Here is a 21,979-nt window from a genome sequence, read left to right as displayed (position 1 = left end):
CTTAAGTTTTCAATTCCCAAGAGGTACAATGACCAAATCATATGTTAAGAGAAAATTTAGTTTTGTATATGGCTGTACCATCTTACATTCCGCCAGCAGTGAATGAGAGCTCCTGTCACTCCACATCTTCAACAGCATTTGGTGTTGTCAGTGTTTCGGATTTTTGCCGTTTGAATAGGTGTGTGGTGGTACATAGCATTATTGTTTTAATTTGCAATTCCTTCATGACATGCGGTGTTTAGCATCTTTTCAGATGCTTATTGACCATCTGTATATCTGCTTCAGTGGTGTCTATTCAGATCTTCAGCACGTTTTTAACTTGGATTCTTTGTTTTCTTATTATTGATTTTTAAGAGTTTTTTTATCTTTTGGCTACCAGTTCTTTATTTGCGTTTTGCAACGATTTTCTCCCAGTCTTTAGTTTGTCTTTTTATTTTCTTCAGTGTCTTTCACAGAAGATTTAAATTTTAATGGAATCCAACTTACCAATTTTTTTTCATGGATTATGCTTTTGGTGTTGTATCTAAAAGTCATCACCAAACCCAAGGTCATCTAGATTTTCTCCTGTGTTATCTTCTAGGAGTCTGATGCTTTTGCATTTTACATTTAGTTCTGTTAATTCATTTTGAGCTAATTTTTGTAAAAGATGTAAGATCTGGGTCTACGTTAATTTTTCATGCGGACGTTCAGTTGTTCAACATCATTTGTAGAAAAGACTATCATTTCTCCATTGAATTGTATATGCTCCTCTGTCAAAGATCAGTTGACCATATTTTGTAGGTCTATTTCTGGGCTCTCTATTCTGTTCACAATCAACTTTTAAATGAATTTTTGTGTTAATTTCAGTGAAAATAAAATACATTTTCATGCGAGAGGGGTAGGTAGCCTAGATCATTCTTACTGTTTCTTCTAGCTTTATCTCATGAGACTAGTTTATATTGAAATATAGAGTCAGGCCGATGATTTTCTCATAAAGTTTCTGGGTCAATTCCAACAAACTCCAGATCTGTGTGTATGTTTTCGTGAGTCTGTGTCTGTGTGTATAGGCGGAGTGACAGACATCAACTGTACAAGATTTCTGGCGATGCCCCTGAAGTTTTATAATGGGCTATTAAACCTGTCTTGCACTGTTGACCAACAAAGCATTTTGCCCTACCCCATTCTGTAACAGAAAATATACTTAAGGTCATTGCCAGTAATTAAAACATCTGATTTCCTGCCCAGGCAATTTTCATCGGGGGACATTTGGCCATGTCTGGAGACATTTTTGGTTATCACCACTCGTGAGGAGGCAGGGGAAAAGGGTGTTACTAGCTTCTTGGGTAGAGGCCAAGGATGCCATGAACTACCCTACAATGCACAGGACAGCCCCCACAACAAATAATTTTGGGGGTTTGAAATGTCAGTAGTGCTGAGGTTGAGAAATTCTGTTGTAGAGCAGCTGGTTTATTTATATCGTGTCATGTTTTCCTCTTGGCTTTAACCTCTAGAAAACCTACCTTTTTGTAGATTTACAGCTACGTCTAACAATTGTACCAAAACTTATGGTGTGCTGTAACATTCAGCTTCCTTTAGATGTCTTGGGCTTAGTTTCACTTTTTTTGTGATTTCATAGTAGTCTGCATTATGTTGCCTGCACTCATGTGAAGCTGCCCTAACTCTTAAAGTGGAATATAAATACATAATTTTATATATTTCTGAATGCATGTGACTGAATTCTTGATCACAAAAATCTGACGCTAGACACAAAGTCAATGTTTATAATACTTCTTAGTTGGTTGTACATACATAATTCAGACTTTGCTTTTCATTTCCTCTTCTGGTCCTTTAAATGAGGCATTTGATACATAAATTTCTATGATACATAAGTTTCCATGAGCTCATCTTGTTTTCAGTGTGTTCCCTTTTATTGTTAAGAGAAACAAAACCAAAAAACCCCATTGTTTCAGCAATCCCCTGTTGTCTTCCTCTGCGTGAAATTGCTCAACTAAGAGTTATGCAAATCGGGATCAGCCGTGTCAGTGAGGCTTCTTGCTGCACATCGATCAGGGGAATGTCACCCATCTCTGACGTATTTGTCATCAGCCACACACTGGTCATAAGAGGGTCAGGACCTAGGCCTTCTCTCCTATCACTCATCCCCTTGCTTGCTTCCCTCCAGCCATACCAGCTCCTTTTCTGCCCCTCACCTCATTCCAGTCACAGGACCCTTGCACGGCCTCTTTCTTCCACCTCCAGCTCCCTTCCCTGAGACCTCCCAACTTTGCTAGGAGTCGAAGAGAAGGGGACATTGCTTCTTCTGTTCACATGGGGGCCTGAGTGGCTGTCACCTCTTGAGACGCCTGACAGAGCCCTTGCTGTCTCTTCAGAGCCCGCTTAGGTGCATCTCCTGGATGTTGAGCAGCTTTCCTTATGTCTAGTAAAAAATCTTCATGATTGACAATTTATTTCTGTTTAAGTTCTTAGCAAAGACTATGACTCCAGCTGCAACCTCTCCAAATTCTTTATTCCTACAGATTATCAGAGTTTGAAAGGCCATGGGTTCAGATTCTCTTGTTTGTTCATTTGTCTATTTCTTATGCTGTACTTTTCATCCCTGTGACTTACTCACTTTATCATTGGAATTTAGTACCTTTTAATCTTCTTTACCTGTTTTGCTTGTCCCCCACCCCCCTCTCCTCTGGTAACCACCAGTTTTCTGTATTTATGAGTATGTATCTGTTTATTCATTCATTTGTTTTATTTTTTAGATTCCAGATGTAAGTGAAGTCATATGGTATTTGTCTTTCTGTCTGACTTATTTCACTTAGCCTAATACCCTCTAGGTCCATCTATGCTGTTGTGAATAGCAAGATCTCATTCTTTTTTATGGCTGAGTAATATTCCTGTGTGTGTGTGTGTGTGTGTGTGTGTGTGTGTGTGTGTGTGTGTGTACACCACTTCTTTATCCACTCATCTGCTGATGGACATTTCAGGTGTTTTCATATCTTGGCTATTGTAAATAATGAAGCAGTAAACAGAGGGGTGCATGTATCTTTTTGAGTTAGTGTTTTTATTTTCTTTGGGTAAATATACAGAAGGGGAATTGCTGCATCATATGATATTTCTATTTTTAATTTTTTGAGGAATTTCTATACTGTTTTCCACAGTGGCTGCACAAATTTACATTCCACCAACAGTGCACCAGCATTCCTTTTTCTCAACATCCTCACCAACACTTGTTATTTCTTGTCTTTGATTTTAGCCATTCTGACTGGTGTAAGGTGATATCTCATTGGGGTTTTGATTTGCATTTCCCTGATTTGATGAGTAATGTTGAGCATCTTTTTATGCCTGTTGGTGATCTGGATGTGTTCTTTGGAAAAATGTCTATTCAGATCCCCTGCCCATTTTTTAACCAACTGAGCCACCCAGGCGCCCTCCCCTGCCCATTTTTTAATCAGATTGTTTCTTTTGTTGGTGTTGAGTTGTGGGAGTTCTTTATATATTTTGGATATTAACCCCTCATTGGATATATCATTTGCAAATACTTCTCCCATTCAGTAGGTTGCCTTTTCATTTTGTTGATGATTTCTTTCACTGTGCAAAAACTTTTTAGTTTTATGTAGTCCCAATTGTTTATTTTTGCTTTTGTTTCACTTCCTTGGGAAGACAGAAAAATATTGTTAATGCTGATGTCCAAGAGTTTACTGCCTATGTTTTCTCTTAGAAGTTTTGTAAGGTTTCAAGTCTTACATTTAGGTCTTTAATTCATTTTGAGTTTATTTTTGTGCAGAGTATAAGAAAGGGTCCAGTTTCATTCTTCTGCATGTAGCTGTCCAGTTTTCCCAACAGCATTTGTTGAAGAGACTGTATTTTCTTCGTTGTATATTCTTGCCTTCTTGGTCACAGGTAAATTGACCATATAAGCATGGGTTTATTTCTGGGTTCTCTATTCTGTTGCACTGACCTGGGTGTATTTTGTTTTAAATTTCTAAAAAATGTTTTCCATTTTTGTACAAGTTTATATATATGTACGTATACTACATGTTATATATGTATAAGAAAAATACAAAAATAAAAATACATATATATGTATAATAAAAATACATTGTATATATACATATATATATAATTTATACAAAATAGAAACAGCTTTAAAAATTTTAGAATAAGGGTAACTGAATACATGACCTAAGGTCCTTCAAACTCATATATATGTATATATATTAGGAAAATCATATTTTACATATATATGGAAAATTTAAAACTTGAAAAGGCAAAACCAAAGATACTTGCAATCCCATCATTGGGAACATTGTGATATTTTAGGATATTTCTTCCTAGACTTTTTTCTACTCATTTTCCCCCAACAAAATGCTATCATGATGTATGTACTCTGAATATCTTTTTTTTAATTAATTAATTTATTTATTTGAGAGAGAGAGAAAGAGCGTGTACAGAGGGGAATAGGGGGAGAGGAAGAGGGAGAGAGAGTCTTAAGCAGACTCCAAGCTGAGCTTAGAATCCACGGTGAGACTGGATCTCAGGACCCTGAGATCACAACCTGAGCCAGAACCAAGAGTCGGACACTTAACCAACTGTACCACCCAGGTGCCACTGTAGTGTGAATATCTTTTTATGTGTCTCTCCCTCCCTCTGCCTACACACACACACACACACACACACACACACACACACTATTTTGATAACTACATAGTATTCTTTTATGTTGATGTATCATCTTCTAGGTCAACTTTCCAAAAATCAGTTGCCTAAAGGCCAGTCTGATATATTTATCAAATTTTCCAATTTACCAGAAGAGTTGTTTCTTTTAACTACTTGAATATTATGCCTATTTATTTATTTATTTTTTTAAAAAAGATTTATTTATTTATTTATTTGAAAGAGACTGAGAGATAGAGAGCACGAGAGGGAAGAGGGTCAGAGGGAGAAGCAGACTCCCTGCCGAGCAGGGAGCCCGATGTGGGACTCGATCCCGGGACTCCAGGATCATGACCTGAGCCGAAGGCAGTCGCCCAACCAACTGAGCCACCCAGGCGCCCCTATGCCTATTTTTTTTTAAAGTATATTCATTTTTTTACTGTTTCTGATGACATATCAACCTTGTTGTTTCTGTAATTAAAATAATAAAATTTTAATTTAAGCTTAAGTTTAAATTTGGAAGCATTAGAAAGAAATTACAAGTGACCCAAACATTCGCAACACATAAGACATGCTAATGTTTAGCTTCTAAGGAGAAATTAGGATGTGTTGACCCAGCAACTGTTTGCAAAACCATTTGACACAGAGGGATAAAACCATCCTGAGATGTGGAAGGGAAGTGAGGATGTGTAGAGGAATTTCTAGAAAGAAGCAGGAGATTTGCACCTCAGATGTAACAAAAATGTTTCACCAGGATTAATGAATTTTTAGAAATTAGTTTAAAATCCTAAAAATGTAAGGGTGAATAAAGTAAGGAATGAACTAGGAAACTACAGAAACAACCATATCTCAGAGTACACTTAAGCTACTTGTTACAATTTTAAAAATTATATCTATAAATTTTAATTTTAATCTCTAAAAGGTAAAGACTCATGTTTTAAATATAAATTTAATACCATTATTATTAAACATAAAAATGATGATAACCCCTTATCAGATATCCAGTAAATGATCCAATTTCTCCGGTTATCTTATAGTTCTTAATAATTAAGCTGCTTATTACCATCAGCTAATGTTAATATAATCCTAAGAAGATTCAACAATCCTGTTTTTAAGAAGAACATTTTGGGGTGCCTGGGTGGCTCAGTTGGTTAAGCATCCGACTCTTGATTTCGGCTCAGGTCATGATTTCAGGGTTGTGAGATTGAGCCGGAGTCAGGCTCTGCGCTGGGCATGGAGCCTGCTGAACATTCTCTTTCCCTCTCCTCCTGCCCCTCCCTCCCCCTAAAAAAAAAAAGAACATTTCTTAAAAGGCATCATAGAAATTTTCAAAAGCTTTTAAAACAATTACATTTGATAAGAATTGTTATACCCTTAACCTAGTAAAACCACTTCACAGTAAAACCAATACACAGTTGTAAACTTAAGCTGTCCCACAACAAACAGTCCCACAATAAATATCCTTTTCTACAGAGCTTTGTGTAACTGACCAGTTATTTTCATAGAAACAATGTATTGCTAGAAGTGGAATGTTAAGAAGTGCACACATTTTAAAGGACTTTAATATGTATTGTCAAGTTAAAAATAGTATCATTTACTCCCTCTGCCAAGCCCAGCCACTTCATTTTATGGTGAGGAAACTAGAGCCGAGACAAGAAAGTGGGTTTGTCCATAATTACTGGACCTAGCCGCCCTGCTTCCCAATTCCTAATTTGCTGCACCTGTCATTATCCACTGCCTTCCTCCAGACAGGAGTCAAATTACCCTTCAGCTTCTCTGCTCTAGATTCCAAATGGTAAGGTATTTGAACCCTCACGTACCTCTTTAATGGCCTTTTTCGGACTCACTGTAATAAATACTGTGACTAAAACTGTACTGGTTTATTAGGGTGCTGATAAATGCAGTCAATTTGCTCTTTTTATGCATCATTTCCGAATATCTCAGTATTGGCTTAACATTAGTTATGCTACACATTCCTTTTATAGCTAACTACATAATACCTGGGTCTTCCTGCTGCTATGCATATGTCCTACAGCATATAATAATAAAAAAATGCTTTCAAATCAGGTAAAGACATTGGCAAGCATAAGGTAAATTAAAATGTATTGGATCCATCTGATCAGATCAGACCACAAAAACATAAAGAAAATGTGATGAGGAGGAAGCCAGCTGTACTGCACTACATCTCTCTTGGTGGGTGGGGGAAGCATATTTTTGAATTAATTTTTTATTGATACATGCCACAAATTCGTCCTTTCAAAGTGTACGATTCGGTGGGTTTTAGTATATTCACAAGGTTGTAACACCATCACCACTCTCAAATTCCAGAATCCTCTGTGTCTCCTGTGTAGCGTCCTTGCAGAGTGTACACACTGCAATCCAGCTGTGCAAAAACAAAGGAAAAAAAAGCTTTCACATTCTTTAACTATTTCTCTTCATCTCTCTGAATAGCAGCAGGTGGGAAAACAGCCTTAAGTTTGCCAACAGAGTTTGATACAGTTTAATCTTTTTACCATCATGCCCCTGCTTCTTTAACCTAGGAGCTTTGTCCTTCATGTTTCTTCTCCAGTTCCCTTCGAAGATGGTACCTAAGTAGATAAAGGGTGTCTGTTGTGCTGTTTGGGGAGAAAAAAAGCCACAGATTCTCTCTTTGTATGTTCTCTCTTTGTATGTCTGCTGACATATGACTGGGCACTGCTGATTGTTGCGAGTGTTACCCTAACAGCGCCCCCAGAGCGAATGCATCACATTGGGACACTCCGAAAGTTCCAGAGCCCCTTATACCTTCAGCAGGCTGAGTGAGGGGAGCCTCTAGACAGTGTTCCCGTGTGCTTTACCCCGTGTGAGGTGGGAAGCAAAGGGAGAGGCAGCCACTCTTTCAGATCTACAGCTTCCTCCAGGCTTGGTCTAGGTATGCGGACCTAAAACTACTAGATCTTCAAGTCACTTTCCACCACACCACCCTGCCCTTTTCCAATTGGCCCTTCCTAGTAAAAATGGTTGGGGGGTGGCCACCTTGGACACACTTTCTATCCCATTCTTACTCTTTCTAATGCTCCTTCAGGCTCCTCTTTGTCACAGTTTATAACTCAAGAAGTACTTCTGGTAAAGTACACATCCTTCCCTTCTAGGGGGAATGCAGTCTTCCTCCCAGACTGGAGATGATATCCACACCATAGAGCAGCCCCGGGATCTGAGTTGTCAAGGATTTGCTCTTAATAAGAAACCCAGAGGAACACCAGGAGCTGGGATTACCAGATACCAAAACGACATGGACTTAATTGCCCCAAGACACTGTTCCTGTTACATATGGTATTTAAACCTTAGGGATCTCATATTAGAGGCGGGTCAAAGCCAGGTTCTGGACCCAGGCGGACCTGGGTTACCAGCTTACTAACTGTGTCAACAATGGTTTTCTGGGAGATTTCACGGAAGTAAAATACCTAGAACATTTGAAAATTATTACCATGACATACAAAGGAGAGAAATCTTAGTTGTCTAAGTAAAGAGAGTCTGGCTATACCTTTTTTCCAATTCTATCTTTTTCAAAAGGAATTTTGGAAAATGGGCAAAAGAAAAGAAAGCTACTTAAGGTAGGAACCGGATGGCGTTGATTGTGGAGTTTAGTTCTGGAGCTTTCTCCGCCTCTGCTGTCCTGAGGCTACTTCTGAGGCTTCTCTGACCCCTCTTCTATCTGATAGATTGTATGAAGAAAACATTGCAACTCTTCCATATATAGATTTTCCTTCTCTGAGAACATCTCTGAAGTCTCATTCTTGAAAGTAAAGTAAGAAGGAAAACAGTCAAAGGGTGTCGAAAGGCTTCTATTTGGGCAGGCAAAGTAAGGCTCTTAAATTAACGAACTCGTCCTGGAATGCAAGCACAAGGCGCAGACATTGTTTTAGGGATACATTCCTCTGAATGACCCTTGAACCAAACCCAGCCTACTTTGGAAGCTCAAGATCACTTTTGTTTGGGGTTGTTACCACCCATCTCTAAGTCCTTGGGACTTCCTTTCTCTTGCTCCCATTTTTCTAAGCTCACTAATTCGTAGAGAGAAAACTCACTCCACAGAGAGGCTGCAAAGCTTTGGGTGGGTAAAGAAGTGCAGCTTTGGGGACACTTGGGTGGCTCAGTAAGTTAAGCGTCTGCCTTCGGCTCAGGTCATGATCCCAGGGTCCTGGGATCGAGCAACCCATCGGGCTCCTTGCTCAGCGGGGAGTCTCCCTCTCCCTCTGCCTGCCGCTCCCGCTGCTTGTGCTCTCTCTCTCTGACAAGTAAATAAAATCTTTAAAAAAAAAAAGTGCAGCTTTGAAGCAGATGGACCAAGTTCCACTTTTATCTAAGACCTTTGATAACTTGGCACAGGTTTACATCAGGGCTTTGCTTTCCTATCTGGGCAGTGCCAGGCACAAAGTAGGTAATTACACATTCTTCTCTTTTTTTCCCTACCCGCATAGATATTTCTAGTGACTCCAGAATGACCACTTGATATTGCAAGGTCAGGCAAAAGGTAGCTAACAGGAGAAAGATTTCACAGCTCCCGATGAGTCTTTGGATGAGTAATTGGCTTGTTGCTGGGAAAACTCAATGCAAATTGAAGCAGTCAGTTTGGGAAGGGGTGGTGAAGTTCAATGCCAAAAAAAAGTTTTTAGTTGCTTTTTGGTGGCTGCTGGAATAAAGAGAGAAAATTTACAAGTCATAAGAAAAACAAAATGTGATACCAACACAGTTTCTTTGTAGCATTTTGTAAAGGCTAAAAATTGAGGTTCTGGGAGGTTAAATTCTAGTAACTTCGTTTTTAAGTTTTAAGGTCTAGGATTGTGTGGAATTGTTAAAACATGGGTTCAGCTTTCATAGGGGGAAGTGGCATCCAGTGGGATGTAATACCTTTCAAGCTTAGGAAATCTATGACAAACAAAATATTACCCAAAACATGTAATATGCAAACTCAGGAACCTCTCTCACTTCACAAGCTTCCCTCCCCCCTCTTTAATTACTGAGTAATGTGTACATTCACATTCAGATCATCCTGCAATAACCAAAGTATACAGCAGAGTTGGTGTAGCATGCAAGGTGCCTGCCCAAAAGTGGGAAGGGAAGTGGGGGGCAGAAGAAAACATCCATTTAGATGGTCCAAGTGGCCTGGGTTCCACCCTGTAGGTGGGATGGGAGATGTGCTCCTACTATTCCCTCTTTGGGGTGAGGTGGGGTTGTGCACTAGTATTTAGACCTCATTTATTTATGTGTTTAACAAACATGTTTATAGCTCTTACTGTGTGCTGTTTTAAGCATACTTCTAAGCACTTTACAAAGAGCAGCTAATTTAATTCATTTAATCATCGTAACAATGCAAAAAGCCAGATAAAGTCATCTCCATTTTTCAGAAGGATACTGAGGGACAGAAAAGTTTGGCAACTTGCCCAAGATCATACAGTTAATGATTGATGGACCCAGGATTCGAGGTCAGGGAGCCAACTCTACAGTCCTTACTCCAAAATATCTTGTAAATCGTAGTGTCTTCCTTAGGAATTTTTAAGAGAAAATTTCTGTATAGGATCTTGCACCTTATAAGTGGACTTTAGAACCTAACCACCAGGCTGGTGGGTATCTTTTCTTTCTTGGTGGATATGTGGATTTGCTTTCGTATGGATATGTGTGTGTAACTATGTATATGTGCATTTTTTCAGTCAATAATGATTGATGGTCAAGAATGCCCAAATTATACAAATCTCTCTTTTTAATTCACCCTAGTCTCAGAATATGTCAGTTTGACCCAATTTAATGAACTCTCCCCCATTGATGGACATCTAGATTGTCTCTCTGTATAATACAAATAAAATTCATGTGAACGGCCTTGTGCCCTATTCAGGTGTATCTCAAGAACAAAACCTCTAAAACTCCTTACCATAAAACAAATAAACTAAACCTGACAACCATGTGAAGTGATGGATGTGTTAACTAACTTTATTGTGGTCATTTCACAATACACAGTATATGAAATCATTACGTTGTGTACCTATGCTTACACAAAGTCATGTGTCAGTTATATCTCTATAAAGCTGGAGGGGGAAAAAAAAGAACAAATCCATCCCCAGAAGTAGAATTCCAAGTGGACAGTTGCTTCTTTGTTGAGCACATGGATAATTGTAAGGCATTATTGGATCTGACCACAGGCAGCAGGAGTGATGAAGACTCATACTTAGTCTTTTCTCCAAAATCTTTTTTTCTTTTTTTTTAAGGATTTTGGTATTCTAAGGCCCTTACATGAAGATAAGCCACCCAGTGGATATTTGTTGCAGTGACCAACAGACATTTTTGGAAAGAAAACTTACCCACCTTCCGTTTCCTGGATGTGTGGGTGGATGTCCCTTTGTGAGCAAATGGTTGCCCAGCTGTTTGTGCCTCTTCAGACCATGTAGTTGAGCTCATGTAATGAATATCCCAGGGCTGTATTTGCATGTCAAACCCCTGGTTGTTATCATAATTAAATGAGAATCACCACATATGAAATGTGCCTTCATTTACTGCTTAAAAAAAAAAAAAATGGAATATATTGCCATTGGACTTGAATGTCCGTGGGTCTTGATGTCAAGTCCGCCATAAGCATTTGTGCCGGGGCCTTGCTCTCCTGTGACGAGCTCGGTTACTTCCTCTTCCCTTCGTGAAAGCACTGTCACCTGCCCTGCCCTCTTGCTCTTCCTGCCAGGAAACCTGCTCTAACAAATCTGATGCCCACCATGTTACCCCACTTCCATTCTCCTCTTGTTCTGGGCTCAGCTTTTCTGCTTTCATTTGTTTAAACTCATTATTGTCTTTTTTTGGTGAAAGCATTTCAAGTCCTTTTGAGAAAGAAGCAGGCCACAGAAATAATCCCTTCATTCAGCATCGTTAGTTCGTAGATAAAGCGCAAGTTTCAAAATACCATCGTATGGCAAAATGGTGGAGTTCGGACTTTCAGCTAAAGCCGTGTGTGAGGCCCAGCGCCGCCATTCCCCACTGCTGTGGCTTGGGAACTGGTCACACGACTTCTCTAGGCCTCAGTGTACTCCTCTGTAGAGTGGGGTTAGTAATACCTATGTCATAGGGTTTCTTCAAGCAGTAAACAAGATGCTTAGAAAATGATAAATGTTTAATTAAAAAATACTAAGGTGCGAGTCATTGTACAGTGTAGCTCATATCTTTTGCAAACATGTAACCACTTTCTCAGTTTTTGTGGGGGGTACATTGTATCTTCCACCTTTCTGATACCTTCCCACATAAGAAGGCATTTGCAAGACCTGGTCTGAGTTCATCCCGGTGTCACAACAAGGAGCTCTCTGAGCTTTCTTGCTGGACTGTGAGGAACTGTAGGGCCCCAACCCAGGGCTCCCTGCTGGGTGGGCAGTCAGCAGAGGCTGGCTCAGCCTGAGCGACCAAGGACAGTATCTCTACGTGGAGCAGTGTTGTAATTGTTTCCAGCTATGGCCCATGCATTGGTTCTCGGTGATCAATGGTGATGGGGGAGGGGAAAATATGAAATAAGCATAAAGAAATGATAATCCATGGACTGTCATCACCCCTCACACATCCACCTGCTTTCTATTTCCATCCTTTGTCTTCCTTCCCAGGGCCACTGCCCATGGCCAGTCGCCATTGTCTCTTTGTCCAGACCTCTCAGAGGTCTGGGTCCAAGATGTCCCCGACCAGCTCTCGTCTGCCCTCTTGCTCCTACAGAGTTCTCTCTTGGAAGCGGTCGTCTCATATCGTTTCCCTGGGTAAAAAACTTTCCGCTGCTTCCTGCTGAAATAAAGTCTGCCCTCCTTGGTACGATACAGAAATAACACCCCTCAAAGTACTTTTCTAACCTCATCCCCTGTGCACATGCACACACACACTGTTTCTAACATTTTGAACAACTTTATGAAAGAAAGTAGTATAATATAAATATCCCCTTATTTTCTCCCCACTCCGACTCTTTATTTTGAAAATAACAAAGCCACAGGAAACAAAAATGAAAGAACATCCTCACCTGGATTCACTGATTTTTTAATGTTATGCCACATTTGTCTCCCACTCCCTTCTCTTTTTCATCTTGCCCAAAGTGTAACTCGCAGACACCATGAGACTCCATCCGTGCACACGTGTGTATGCATCTCCTAAGATAGACATTCTTCTGCATAACCACGGTGCTATCATCATATCACCTGTGAAGCCCAGCACTTCCCTAATACCATGTTCAAATATATTCAGATTTCCCCAATTATCCCAATCTCTGTCCTCCTCTACCCCCACCCCCCTCCATCCCGGATTCATTCAAAGTTCACCCATTGTGTTTCTTTCGTTTCTTAATATGGAATAGTTCTGTCCTCACCTCCCTACCCCCTATACTTTTCAAAGTATCCAGATTGGTTACACATTATGGATTTGTCTGATCATTTAGTTCCTCTAACCTCTGTGTTTCCTATAAACTAGAAGTTAGTTCTAGAGGTTTCTGTGTCTTTTAAAACAACTGAAGTGGCTTTCACCTCCTTTCCTTTTTCTTGTCCACCTTTTGCAAGGGGGGTCAGGATGAGCATGTGGGAAGGTGGAGTGCAGCAACCGGAGCTGGTCCATCCATTCATTCTTGCAGTGCATATGCCCTGAGCACCTGCTCTGCACACGCCCTGTGTAGCTGCTGGGAACACTGCCCTGAAGAAACAGGCTGGGGGCCTCCCTGTCTGCCTCAGTTCTGCTGGGGGCTGACCACGAATTCAGCAATATGTAATGGGATGTTGGTCACAATTAGAAAAAGAAGAGTGTAAAGCCTGAGGAATGGGCAGGGGGGCTATCTTTTCAGTAGGCTCGTTAGTGAAGACCAGTCTGGGCAGGTAACATTGTGTTTAGGTCTGGAGAGGGTGGGAGGGAGAGACAGACAGGGACACAGAGAGAGACAGACAGGCAGGAAGAGACAGACAGAGAGACAGAGACAGAGAGATAGAGAGTGTGCGCTGGAGTGGGGCAGCTTGGCCAGGCTGCGGGCGTGCAGACAGCCCCGAGGCTAGGTGGGGGTGAGGTCAGTGCGAGGGGAAAGCAGGGTGTTGTGAAGGGCAAAGGGCAGCGGTGGTCAGGGTGAGCCCTCCGGGGCCTCCTCTTGGAGCTGCCTGTCTGCTCAGTGGTGGGCTCCACCTTCCCTTCTTGAACAGCACCATAATGGATGATCAGTGAGACACAGCTTTTTTGGGAGGGAGTGGGGGTTGAGACTGGTGAGAAAAGAGCTTGACTGTTTACTTACAGATCAACTTTTAAAACCCATCTCGCTTATTTACAGATCAACTTAAAAACCCTTCTCCATTGCAGAAACTTTAGCATATTTAAAAACAAAAGAAAAGGGCTGTTTTGAATCAAAGAAGTACTTGCTTCCTCTTTATTTTGGGAACTGCTGCTCGCTAGTTTCGGAAAGAGGTGTGACTGTCCTTTAGAGGCTTCCGATCTCCATGATGAGATGATAAACGAGTTGAAGGTTGCAGGCCCCCTGGAATCCTGCAGGACAAGGTGCAGAGATGAGCTGGCCTGTGGATGACAGTTTGACAGTTTGGAGATCTTGAGGTTTCTTAGGACAGTTCCCCCCCCCCCGCCCCCGGCCCCCGCAGGAGTTATTTCCTGTTTCCCACCACCTCCTCCCCAGACTCCGAATCCTCTCTCCCTCCTCTAAAGATCTAGGCAGTGGTCTTCCAATGGCAGTGCTTCTGAGTTCCACAGATTACCGCCCCCCCCCCCCACCGGGGGGCGGGAGAGGGGTGGACGCCCTGCCTCCACTGGGCCCCAGGGATTTTCCTGGAATGCACCCAGGGAATCTGTTCTGTTGTGTTTATTGATCCTGGTGTCCCTTCAGCTTTGGGAGCCACTGCCCTATGGGACCTTCTAACGGAGCTCATAACAGATTTATTGTTTTCAGTGTATGGATTTAACTTTGAGGCTCTGCTGTAAGGCAAGATTCATATCTGATTTCAGTTTTTAAATTCAATTCTTTAGTCCCCAGAGTGCTTGGTGCGGTGCTCTATACATCCTACTATCAACCGGAGAAATTAATAAAGGAGTTTAGCATTCAGAAGCATGGTTGTGTCGTTCTGCACTGGTCAGGCTCTAGCCCCTTCTGTCCATGGCTCTTCCTCCGAAGTATTATGCACAGTCACGGCGTGCTGATGCCTTCATTGGTGCCCCTAGCTCCACCATCTCTCCTGCTTTCCACACTCACGTACCTTCCTGGGAAGCCCACCAGAGCTGATCATCTGGCTGTTCCTCCAGGCATCGTCTCTCCTGTTGGCGTCTCCTCCTTTATTTCTGGTCTTGGTGAAGGGCCACCACCATTTTCCCAGGCCCTAAGCCACATCCAGTTGGAGCCAGGTTCTGCACCATCTAGCTCTTAATCATGCTTGCCTTTGAAGCCTCAAGCCCCCTCACTTGACCTTGCCCCTCGTGTCCTTGTGAAATGACAAAGTAAGAAAAACAGCTCCCCAACATGGCACCCACGGTGCACCTCTGTTTCCATCCCAACTCCTGGCCTTCCCTACCTGCTCCTTGGCTAAAGGGTTTCTCATCATAGAACTAGTTCCCTGAAGGGATCAGTTTGAATCTGTTCCCTGAAGGAGTGAGATGAACCAGTTCCCCAAAGGGATGTGACGAACTAGTTCCCTGAAGGGGCCGTGTTATCTTGGGATCAGTATTTTGCATAAGAAGTTCCTTCTTCCTGGAATCCCTTTACTGACTCTGCCACATGACTAACATCCCTCCCATTTTGACTCAGAGCATTTCCTTTGGGACGTTTCCACTTGCCTGAGTTAGGTGCCCTTTCCTGGGTCCTGTGCATCCTCTGTCATTGACTCGTCACACTGTACTGTAGTTTTAATTAACAAATCTCTGCCACAAGAATAGGAGCATCTTTAGGGCAAGAATGATGTCTTCTGACATAAAATTGGTGCTCAATAAATAGTTGTTGAATGAATGAATGAACAAGCAAACGGGTATGTGAATAGTATTCACATTTGAGTTTGTTAAGCTATCTATAATAAAAAATAAAAATGTATTCTTTTTATTCTTTGTGAATGGAGATATTTTGGTAGCTTGAAGCCAGTTCTAAAATGGTAAAACAATGTCATTGCTTTTGTATTCCTGCAGGAAATATGGGATGTATAAAATCAAAAAGGAAAGACAATCTGAATGACGATGGAATAGATTTGAAGACTCAACCAGTACGTAATACTGACCGAACTATTTATGTGAGAGATCCAACGTCCAATAAACAGCAAAGGCCAGTAAGTAGATAGTCTCAGGAGAGAATTCCCACAGCAGGATCAAAGCATGGCTGCGTAATTTAAACGCCAAATCTGCAATATGTGCATGCAAAAAATCACATCCATTACTTGGGCCTCAAATAAGTTTTGATTTCCTTTATAACTTAATCCTTTAAAGAAAGAGTTTGTAAACATTTTAGAGATAAACAGACCACTTATTGTACAATAAAGGGCCTTTGATCACCTCACGTGTAAAGAAAATCATCTTTCATATCACTGGTGCAAAGACCCATCCTTTATACATAAAGATCAAGCTATCTGTCTATCTGAACTTGGGTGACTTAGGATAGGTAGTGAGATTAGCACAGTGGTCTGGAGGCAAAAAAGAAATTCTGGATTCAAGTCAGAAGCTAAAATAAGTGCTAATATGCCCTTTGGCGTATCATATTTTGTCATTCTTCAATTAACTCCAGACAGTACAGATTCTGAAGTTGTCATGACTTACTATAGAGAATTAAATGATTAAAAAAATACACAGCTAATTCTGCCCCCTAACCTTGGACAGATATCTGTACCAGAAATTTTACATAAGTGCTGTGCTATTCGATGCAGTTGGGAAATGCTTGGCAAAGGAAGACCTAATACTCTATCCAGTTTCATGGAGAAGAGGACCAGAGCTTTGGATAGTTGCTACGTTAAATGCACTTTACTTCAGATCTTTCATCCTTTCCATCTATTTTATTATATACATATATATATATATTCAAATGAGTATATATATTAGTATATGTATAGTATATATATAGTATATTATCAAATTATATATATATAATAGTATATTATCAAATTAGCCCCAGTGCCTTTATTAAGAATTTTCATAGTGTCTCTAGTCTGACATGTTTTAAATATAAGGCCTTGGCTTATGGAGTGTGTTCTTGTTACCAAGCCTTCCTCCAGCTCTTTCCCCACCGCTCCCCATTATCCTGTAGGTTTGACGGGTGTCAAAGTCTCATGCCATTGCTGAAATTGAGAAGTTACTGTTGGCCTTCTTAAAAAGTGGAGATAAAGAGTGACTATATTATTGCTGTTAATTATTGGACATGATGTTTCTAGATAGATAAATTAATGTTACAATTATATAGAGAGAAACTCAAAATGTGTAAGACCATATAGCTTTCATAATTTAGTGATAATACATATAAATATAATATTTAAAAACATTACATAAAACAGTATAAGTAAAGAAATATATTACATACACATGATTAATAGGAAAGAAAATGATTGAAAGAATTGGAGTCACAGATAGTTGCCTCCTTATAGACTTTAAGAGATCTCATAAAACGAATCTGGCTTTTCCTGATATCATGTGCTATAGACATTTTACATGCTTTGAACCCAAGTTTTCTTTTGAAATGATGAACAAAGATGCCCTTGATTCAGAAAAACAAAGGCAAATCATATAAACGTACCGTTTTTCCTCCTTCTAAGATTGAAAGAGGTTAACCATGGGGTTGGAAAGCAGAAGTAGTAAACAGGTTTGCAATATAGCAGCTCCCTCCTGGATTCTGTCTCTTAGTCTGTGCCTTCTCTGGCCACAGCTGCCCTTGTTTCCTGAGCCCGCTAGCATGGTCTTATCCCATGGCCATAGATAACACTCCCAGCTGTGGCCAGATGTGCCAAAAATGCATGCCCTGGCTCCATGACAGGAGTTCCGAGAAGCCAGTGAGGTGAAATTGATGGAATTCAGCAACACTCCGAAGAAAAGACATTTTAAGGAAGGAGTTATGGCAGATGAGTTGCCTATATGTGTTTTGGTCTTCTAGAAAGTCTGTTAAAACATTTGTAAATTAAGGACTCTTTGGTATTTGAAATCAGCTTGCTGCTTTCAAAGTGATTTAACTAGTTTCTCCTCTTCTAATTATTTCCTCTAAATCATTTATAATTAATCATGCATCCTAATTATGCAAATCCCCATGATTAAAAAAATCAGTCTAGAACTTCTTAAAGTAAGTATTCAAGGATAGCATGGACCCCTGATTTTCTGATACCAGGACGTAGAGTAATGCCCCCTCCCCCACTGCCCCGACCTCATAATTGGGGATTTTATGGGCTAACTTTCATCATCAGAAATTTAAATTAAAAAAAAAAAGAAATTTAAAATTTCAGTGCAAACTGTTTCGCACCCATCCCATTAAGTCACTGAATCAAAGGGAAAAAGTTACATGATTTGTGGATATAGGCCTTGGATAGTACTTTCCTGAAAAGGGGCCCACGAGGTCTTATCATCCTCCCCATGGTCACTGAGAGAAAAAGGAATTTGATTTAAAAGGTCATTGAGGTGACCTTCTGTCCCACAGACCCTTCCTGCCATTCACCTCCCAACTGAAGTAACCGGGGATGCCATCTGTCCCCATGACAGGAGCAGGGTCAGCCTTAGGAAGCCTGGATCCGTTAGGACCTGTTCTCAGCCTCTAGTGACAGAGCCCTGACTGCTAAACAAGTCTGGGAAACACGGAGATCAGCAGTCCTGGCCGAAGTGGCAATCCCACCAAGCCAGCAGGGGCCCAGGCCATTTCCGTCTTCTGCTCTGCAGTCCCTGGTGTCTGGTTTCCATGCTGAGACTCCAGCCTTCACCTGTTCACTTCCTGCCACCACCGGCAAATGACTGCTCTTAGAAGGGAGAACCGTTCCGCCGAGCTGTGTAGGATGGGACCCAGCTCTGCAAAATTTTTTCTCTGTTCTCTTCTTTCTGGCTTCCTGAATGAGCCATTCTAAACCTCATTTGCTGCCGTGAGAAAAATGACATAACATACAACATGCATGTGAGTAAGAAAAACTAAACATAAAAATCCTTTTCCTAACCAATATTCTCTCCTAGGTTCCAGAATCTCAGCTTTTACCAGGACAGAGGTTTCAAACTAAAGGTATGTTTCCATAGCAACGTGGTGGTTTTCCTTTCTTTACTGTTAGAGATGCATTAAGGGAGTCAGCTTGGGTGTTTTTATTTATACTTTCATTGTCGAGAAAATACATGGAATATAAAATTTATCATTGTAACCATTTTTATGTGTCTAGCCGAGTAGCTTTAAGTACATTCACATTATCGGGCAGCCAGCACCACCATCCATCTCCAGAACTTCTTCATCTCCCCAAACTGAAACTCAGTCCAAGTTTAACACAAACTCCCCATTCCCCCACTCCCCTCAGCCCCTGCCAGCCACCATTCCACTTTCTGTCTCAATGAATTTGGCCACTCTAGGTACCTCAAATAAGCGGACTCGTAAAGTGTTTGTCCTTTCGTGTCTGGCTTATTTCACTCCTCGTAATGTCTTCAAGGTTCATCCATGTTGTAGCGCGTGTCAGAAATGTTCTTCCATTTTAAGGCTGAATAGTATCACGTTGTAGGTACACACCACATTTTGTTTATCCATTCATTTGTCACCGAACATTTGGACTGTTCCCTCCTTTTAGCTCTTGCGAATAATGCTGCTCTGAACATGGCTGTATCCTTTCTGAAGTCTAGGGCTGGAATTAATTATAGCTGTAGGTCTCTATGACTGGGGATAACATCAGCTGTATCCAGTGTGGATAATACATTGCTTACTGCAGACCATGTAGGCTCTGAGCCCCACTAGGCAGGAAACACAAGTCATTATCCATCTTTTGTGCCTGAATAAAGACTGGTTAAAATGTTTACATTGATGGATTCTTGAAGGTCTCCCCTTTTGTCCCTCATTTTTAGATCCGGAGGAGCAAGGAGACATCGTGGTAGCCTTGTACCCCTATGATGGCATCCACCCGGACGACTTGTCTTTCAAGAAAGGAGAGAAGATGAAAGTCCTGGAGGAGTAAGTATGCCCATGCCCCCTTGACTCGGGCCAGAGTCCTGGCCCCTTTGTTCTGCTCCCAGCAGCACAGCAATGAGCAGCCTCCCAGCCTGCTTGCTGCTAGCAGGGCTTTGGGAGTGCAGGGAGTGAAGCCAAAGGAATCTTCCTCTTATGTTCTCCAGGTTTCCCTTTGAGTGCAGACACCGGCTTCTTTCTTTATCCATCTGTGCCGCCTTAAGAAGCTTGTGTCTGTGTGGAGTTTGCATGTTATTTTAATGCCCGTGTGTACTTAGTTATATTGCTCAAATTCATACTGGGTGTAGGGGTCCGACTTGGTTTGATTTTTAAGGGCACTGTGCAGAAGCAGCCGTCATTCTGGAAAAGCCCCTAGTCAGCCGTTGCCGTCCTTCTGTGAAGACACTTAGCCATCGTCGTGTCCTTGACCCACCCGCCCAGCGCCCCCATGCTGACTCACAGACCCGTGGCTCAGACCACAGGGGTTCGGTACTGAGAATAAGGATTTCCCAAGCATTTGCCCCTAATCTTGCACATGTTGTCATGCTGGCCGGCCTACCAGGGTTGGAGGAGGGAGACCCCTTAGTAAGCACAAGGTGCTAAGTGGTTAAGAGCAGTTCTCGCTTACTGGGTGAGTGTGAACTCAGGCCTAATCCTGGCCCTGCCTCTTGATAGCTGTGTAAACTTGACAAGTCACTTCAGCTCTATGCCTTCGTTTCTTCACCTAGGAAATGGGAGCAGCATATGATGGGAGTGACAGTGGCTCCGTCCCGGGGTTGATGTGAGAATGTCGTGCATAGACGTACCGCAGATAGCAGCTTCATGTCCCCTGTGGCTGTCCTTCATGGTTTGCAAACAAGGAGCCCGAGTGGGCGTGGGAATTTGAACATCGTAGTTGAGGCTCATGGGGACCCTTCCATTCCTGCCTCCTTCCTCGACCCCAGCCTCCTTCCTTGGCTCCATGCTGAGGGCAAGAACGGGGGGAATGAGCCTACCTGTTTGGGATTACTCGATGGTTTTCCGTTTCTTCTCTCCACAGCACCTCTCTATGGAAAGTAGATGTTTTAACAAAGGAGTTTATAACATGAGAGCGATGGTTCATTGTTCCCTTGACTCCCGTTTCTATAAGGATCCTACAGCATTTCTTAGAGATCCTGGGGGAAATTACAAATGTGTTGCTTCTGCAAGAGAGGAACCATTTTCACCAACTCTTGTGTGTGCAGCGTTGAGCACAGTGATCCAGTTGTGAGGCTGTTTTCCTTTGCCTTAAGTCTCTAAACATAGTTTTATTTCAGCAAAAGGAGTGAATTTTCCCGCTGGATTCTAGGGTTCCAGGGATCTTCCCACCCTCCCTCACCCCCCAAAACAAACACCTTCAGACAATTGCTATTGCAGTTCTTGACTCATTGGATACACTTATTTTTTTAAAGATTTTATTTTTTTAAACGTAATCTCTGTACACAATGTGGGACCTAAACCCACCAGCCCAAGGTCAGGAGTCCCATGCTGTACCAACAGAGCGAGCCAGGCGCCCCCAGACGCAAACCCTTTTTGATGTCCGTTTCTCCTCCAGGCATGGAGAATGGTGGAAAGCTAAATCCCTTTCAACAAAGAGAGAAGGGTTCATCCCCAGCAACTACGTCGCCAAAGTCAACACCTTGGAAACGGAAGAGTGAGTCCTTACCAGTTGCCATCTTGGATGGTTTTGCTTGCTGCCTTGGCTTTCTCATGCATTCCTTACCTTTTTCCTTCCCTGGAGCATAACATCCATGAAGTGTGACAATGTCTTCTCAGGTGGTTTTTCAAGGATATAACCAGAAAAGATGCAGAAAGACAGCTGCTGGCGCCAGGGAACAGTGCTGGAGCTTTTCTTATCAGAGAAAGTGAAACCTTGAAAGGTAAGAAGTGGTTTAAGTCCCCTTCTAAATCACTATTTAGGAAATCATTCTTAGAAACTAGTCTAGAATTCTTTTTTTAAAAAAAGATGTGTCCTGGTCATGAAAGTTTTATGGTTTGATAACAAACTTGTGTTTTTCTTCTCTGTTTGTGTTTTTCCCCCACAGGAAGCTATTCTCTTTCTGTCAGAGATTATGACCCTGTGCACGGTGATGTTATTAAGCACTACAAAATTAGAAGTCTGGACAATGGGGGTTATTACATCTCTCCACGAATCACTTTTCCTTGTATCAGTGACATGATTAAACATTACCAAAGTAAGTAAAAAATGAAGGTCGGACA

General features: G+C 41.6%; 1 protein-coding gene across 4 annotated transcripts in view; it reads left to right on the top strand.

Moving 5' to 3' along the window:
• The window catches only part of LYN (LYN proto-oncogene, Src family tyrosine kinase), a 115,372-nt gene that overhangs the window by 39,129 nt on the left and 54,264 nt on the right, over nucleotides 1-21,979 (top strand). For 2 of the 4 annotated variants that reach the window (XM_028119010.2, XM_028119011.2), the window contains exons 2-7: nucleotides 15,781-15,917; nucleotides 18,778-18,823; nucleotides 19,642-19,747; nucleotides 21,315-21,413; nucleotides 21,536-21,639; nucleotides 21,805-21,954. In XM_028119010.2, coding sequence (XP_027974811.1) covers nucleotides 15,786-15,917; nucleotides 18,778-18,823; nucleotides 19,642-19,747; nucleotides 21,315-21,413; nucleotides 21,536-21,639; nucleotides 21,805-21,954 — 637 coding nt within the window. In that variant the 5' untranslated portion in view covers nucleotides 15,781-15,785. The remainder of the gene's footprint in view (nucleotides 1-15,780; nucleotides 15,918-18,777; nucleotides 18,824-19,641; nucleotides 19,748-21,314; nucleotides 21,414-21,535; nucleotides 21,640-21,804; nucleotides 21,955-21,979) is intronic. The other 2 variants (XM_028119012.2, XM_028119013.2) reach the window with 1 other exon arrangement.

This window comes from Eumetopias jubatus, unplaced genomic scaffold (genome assembly GCF_037043125.1).
Source record: "Eumetopias jubatus isolate StellerSeaLion01/CBP00866 unplaced genomic scaffold, mEumJub1_p1.0 scaffold_4, whole genome shotgun sequence".
NCBI lineage: Eukaryota > Metazoa > Chordata > Mammalia > Carnivora > Otariidae > Eumetopias > Eumetopias jubatus.
This window is presented reverse-complemented; position numbering and strand designations above follow the sequence as displayed.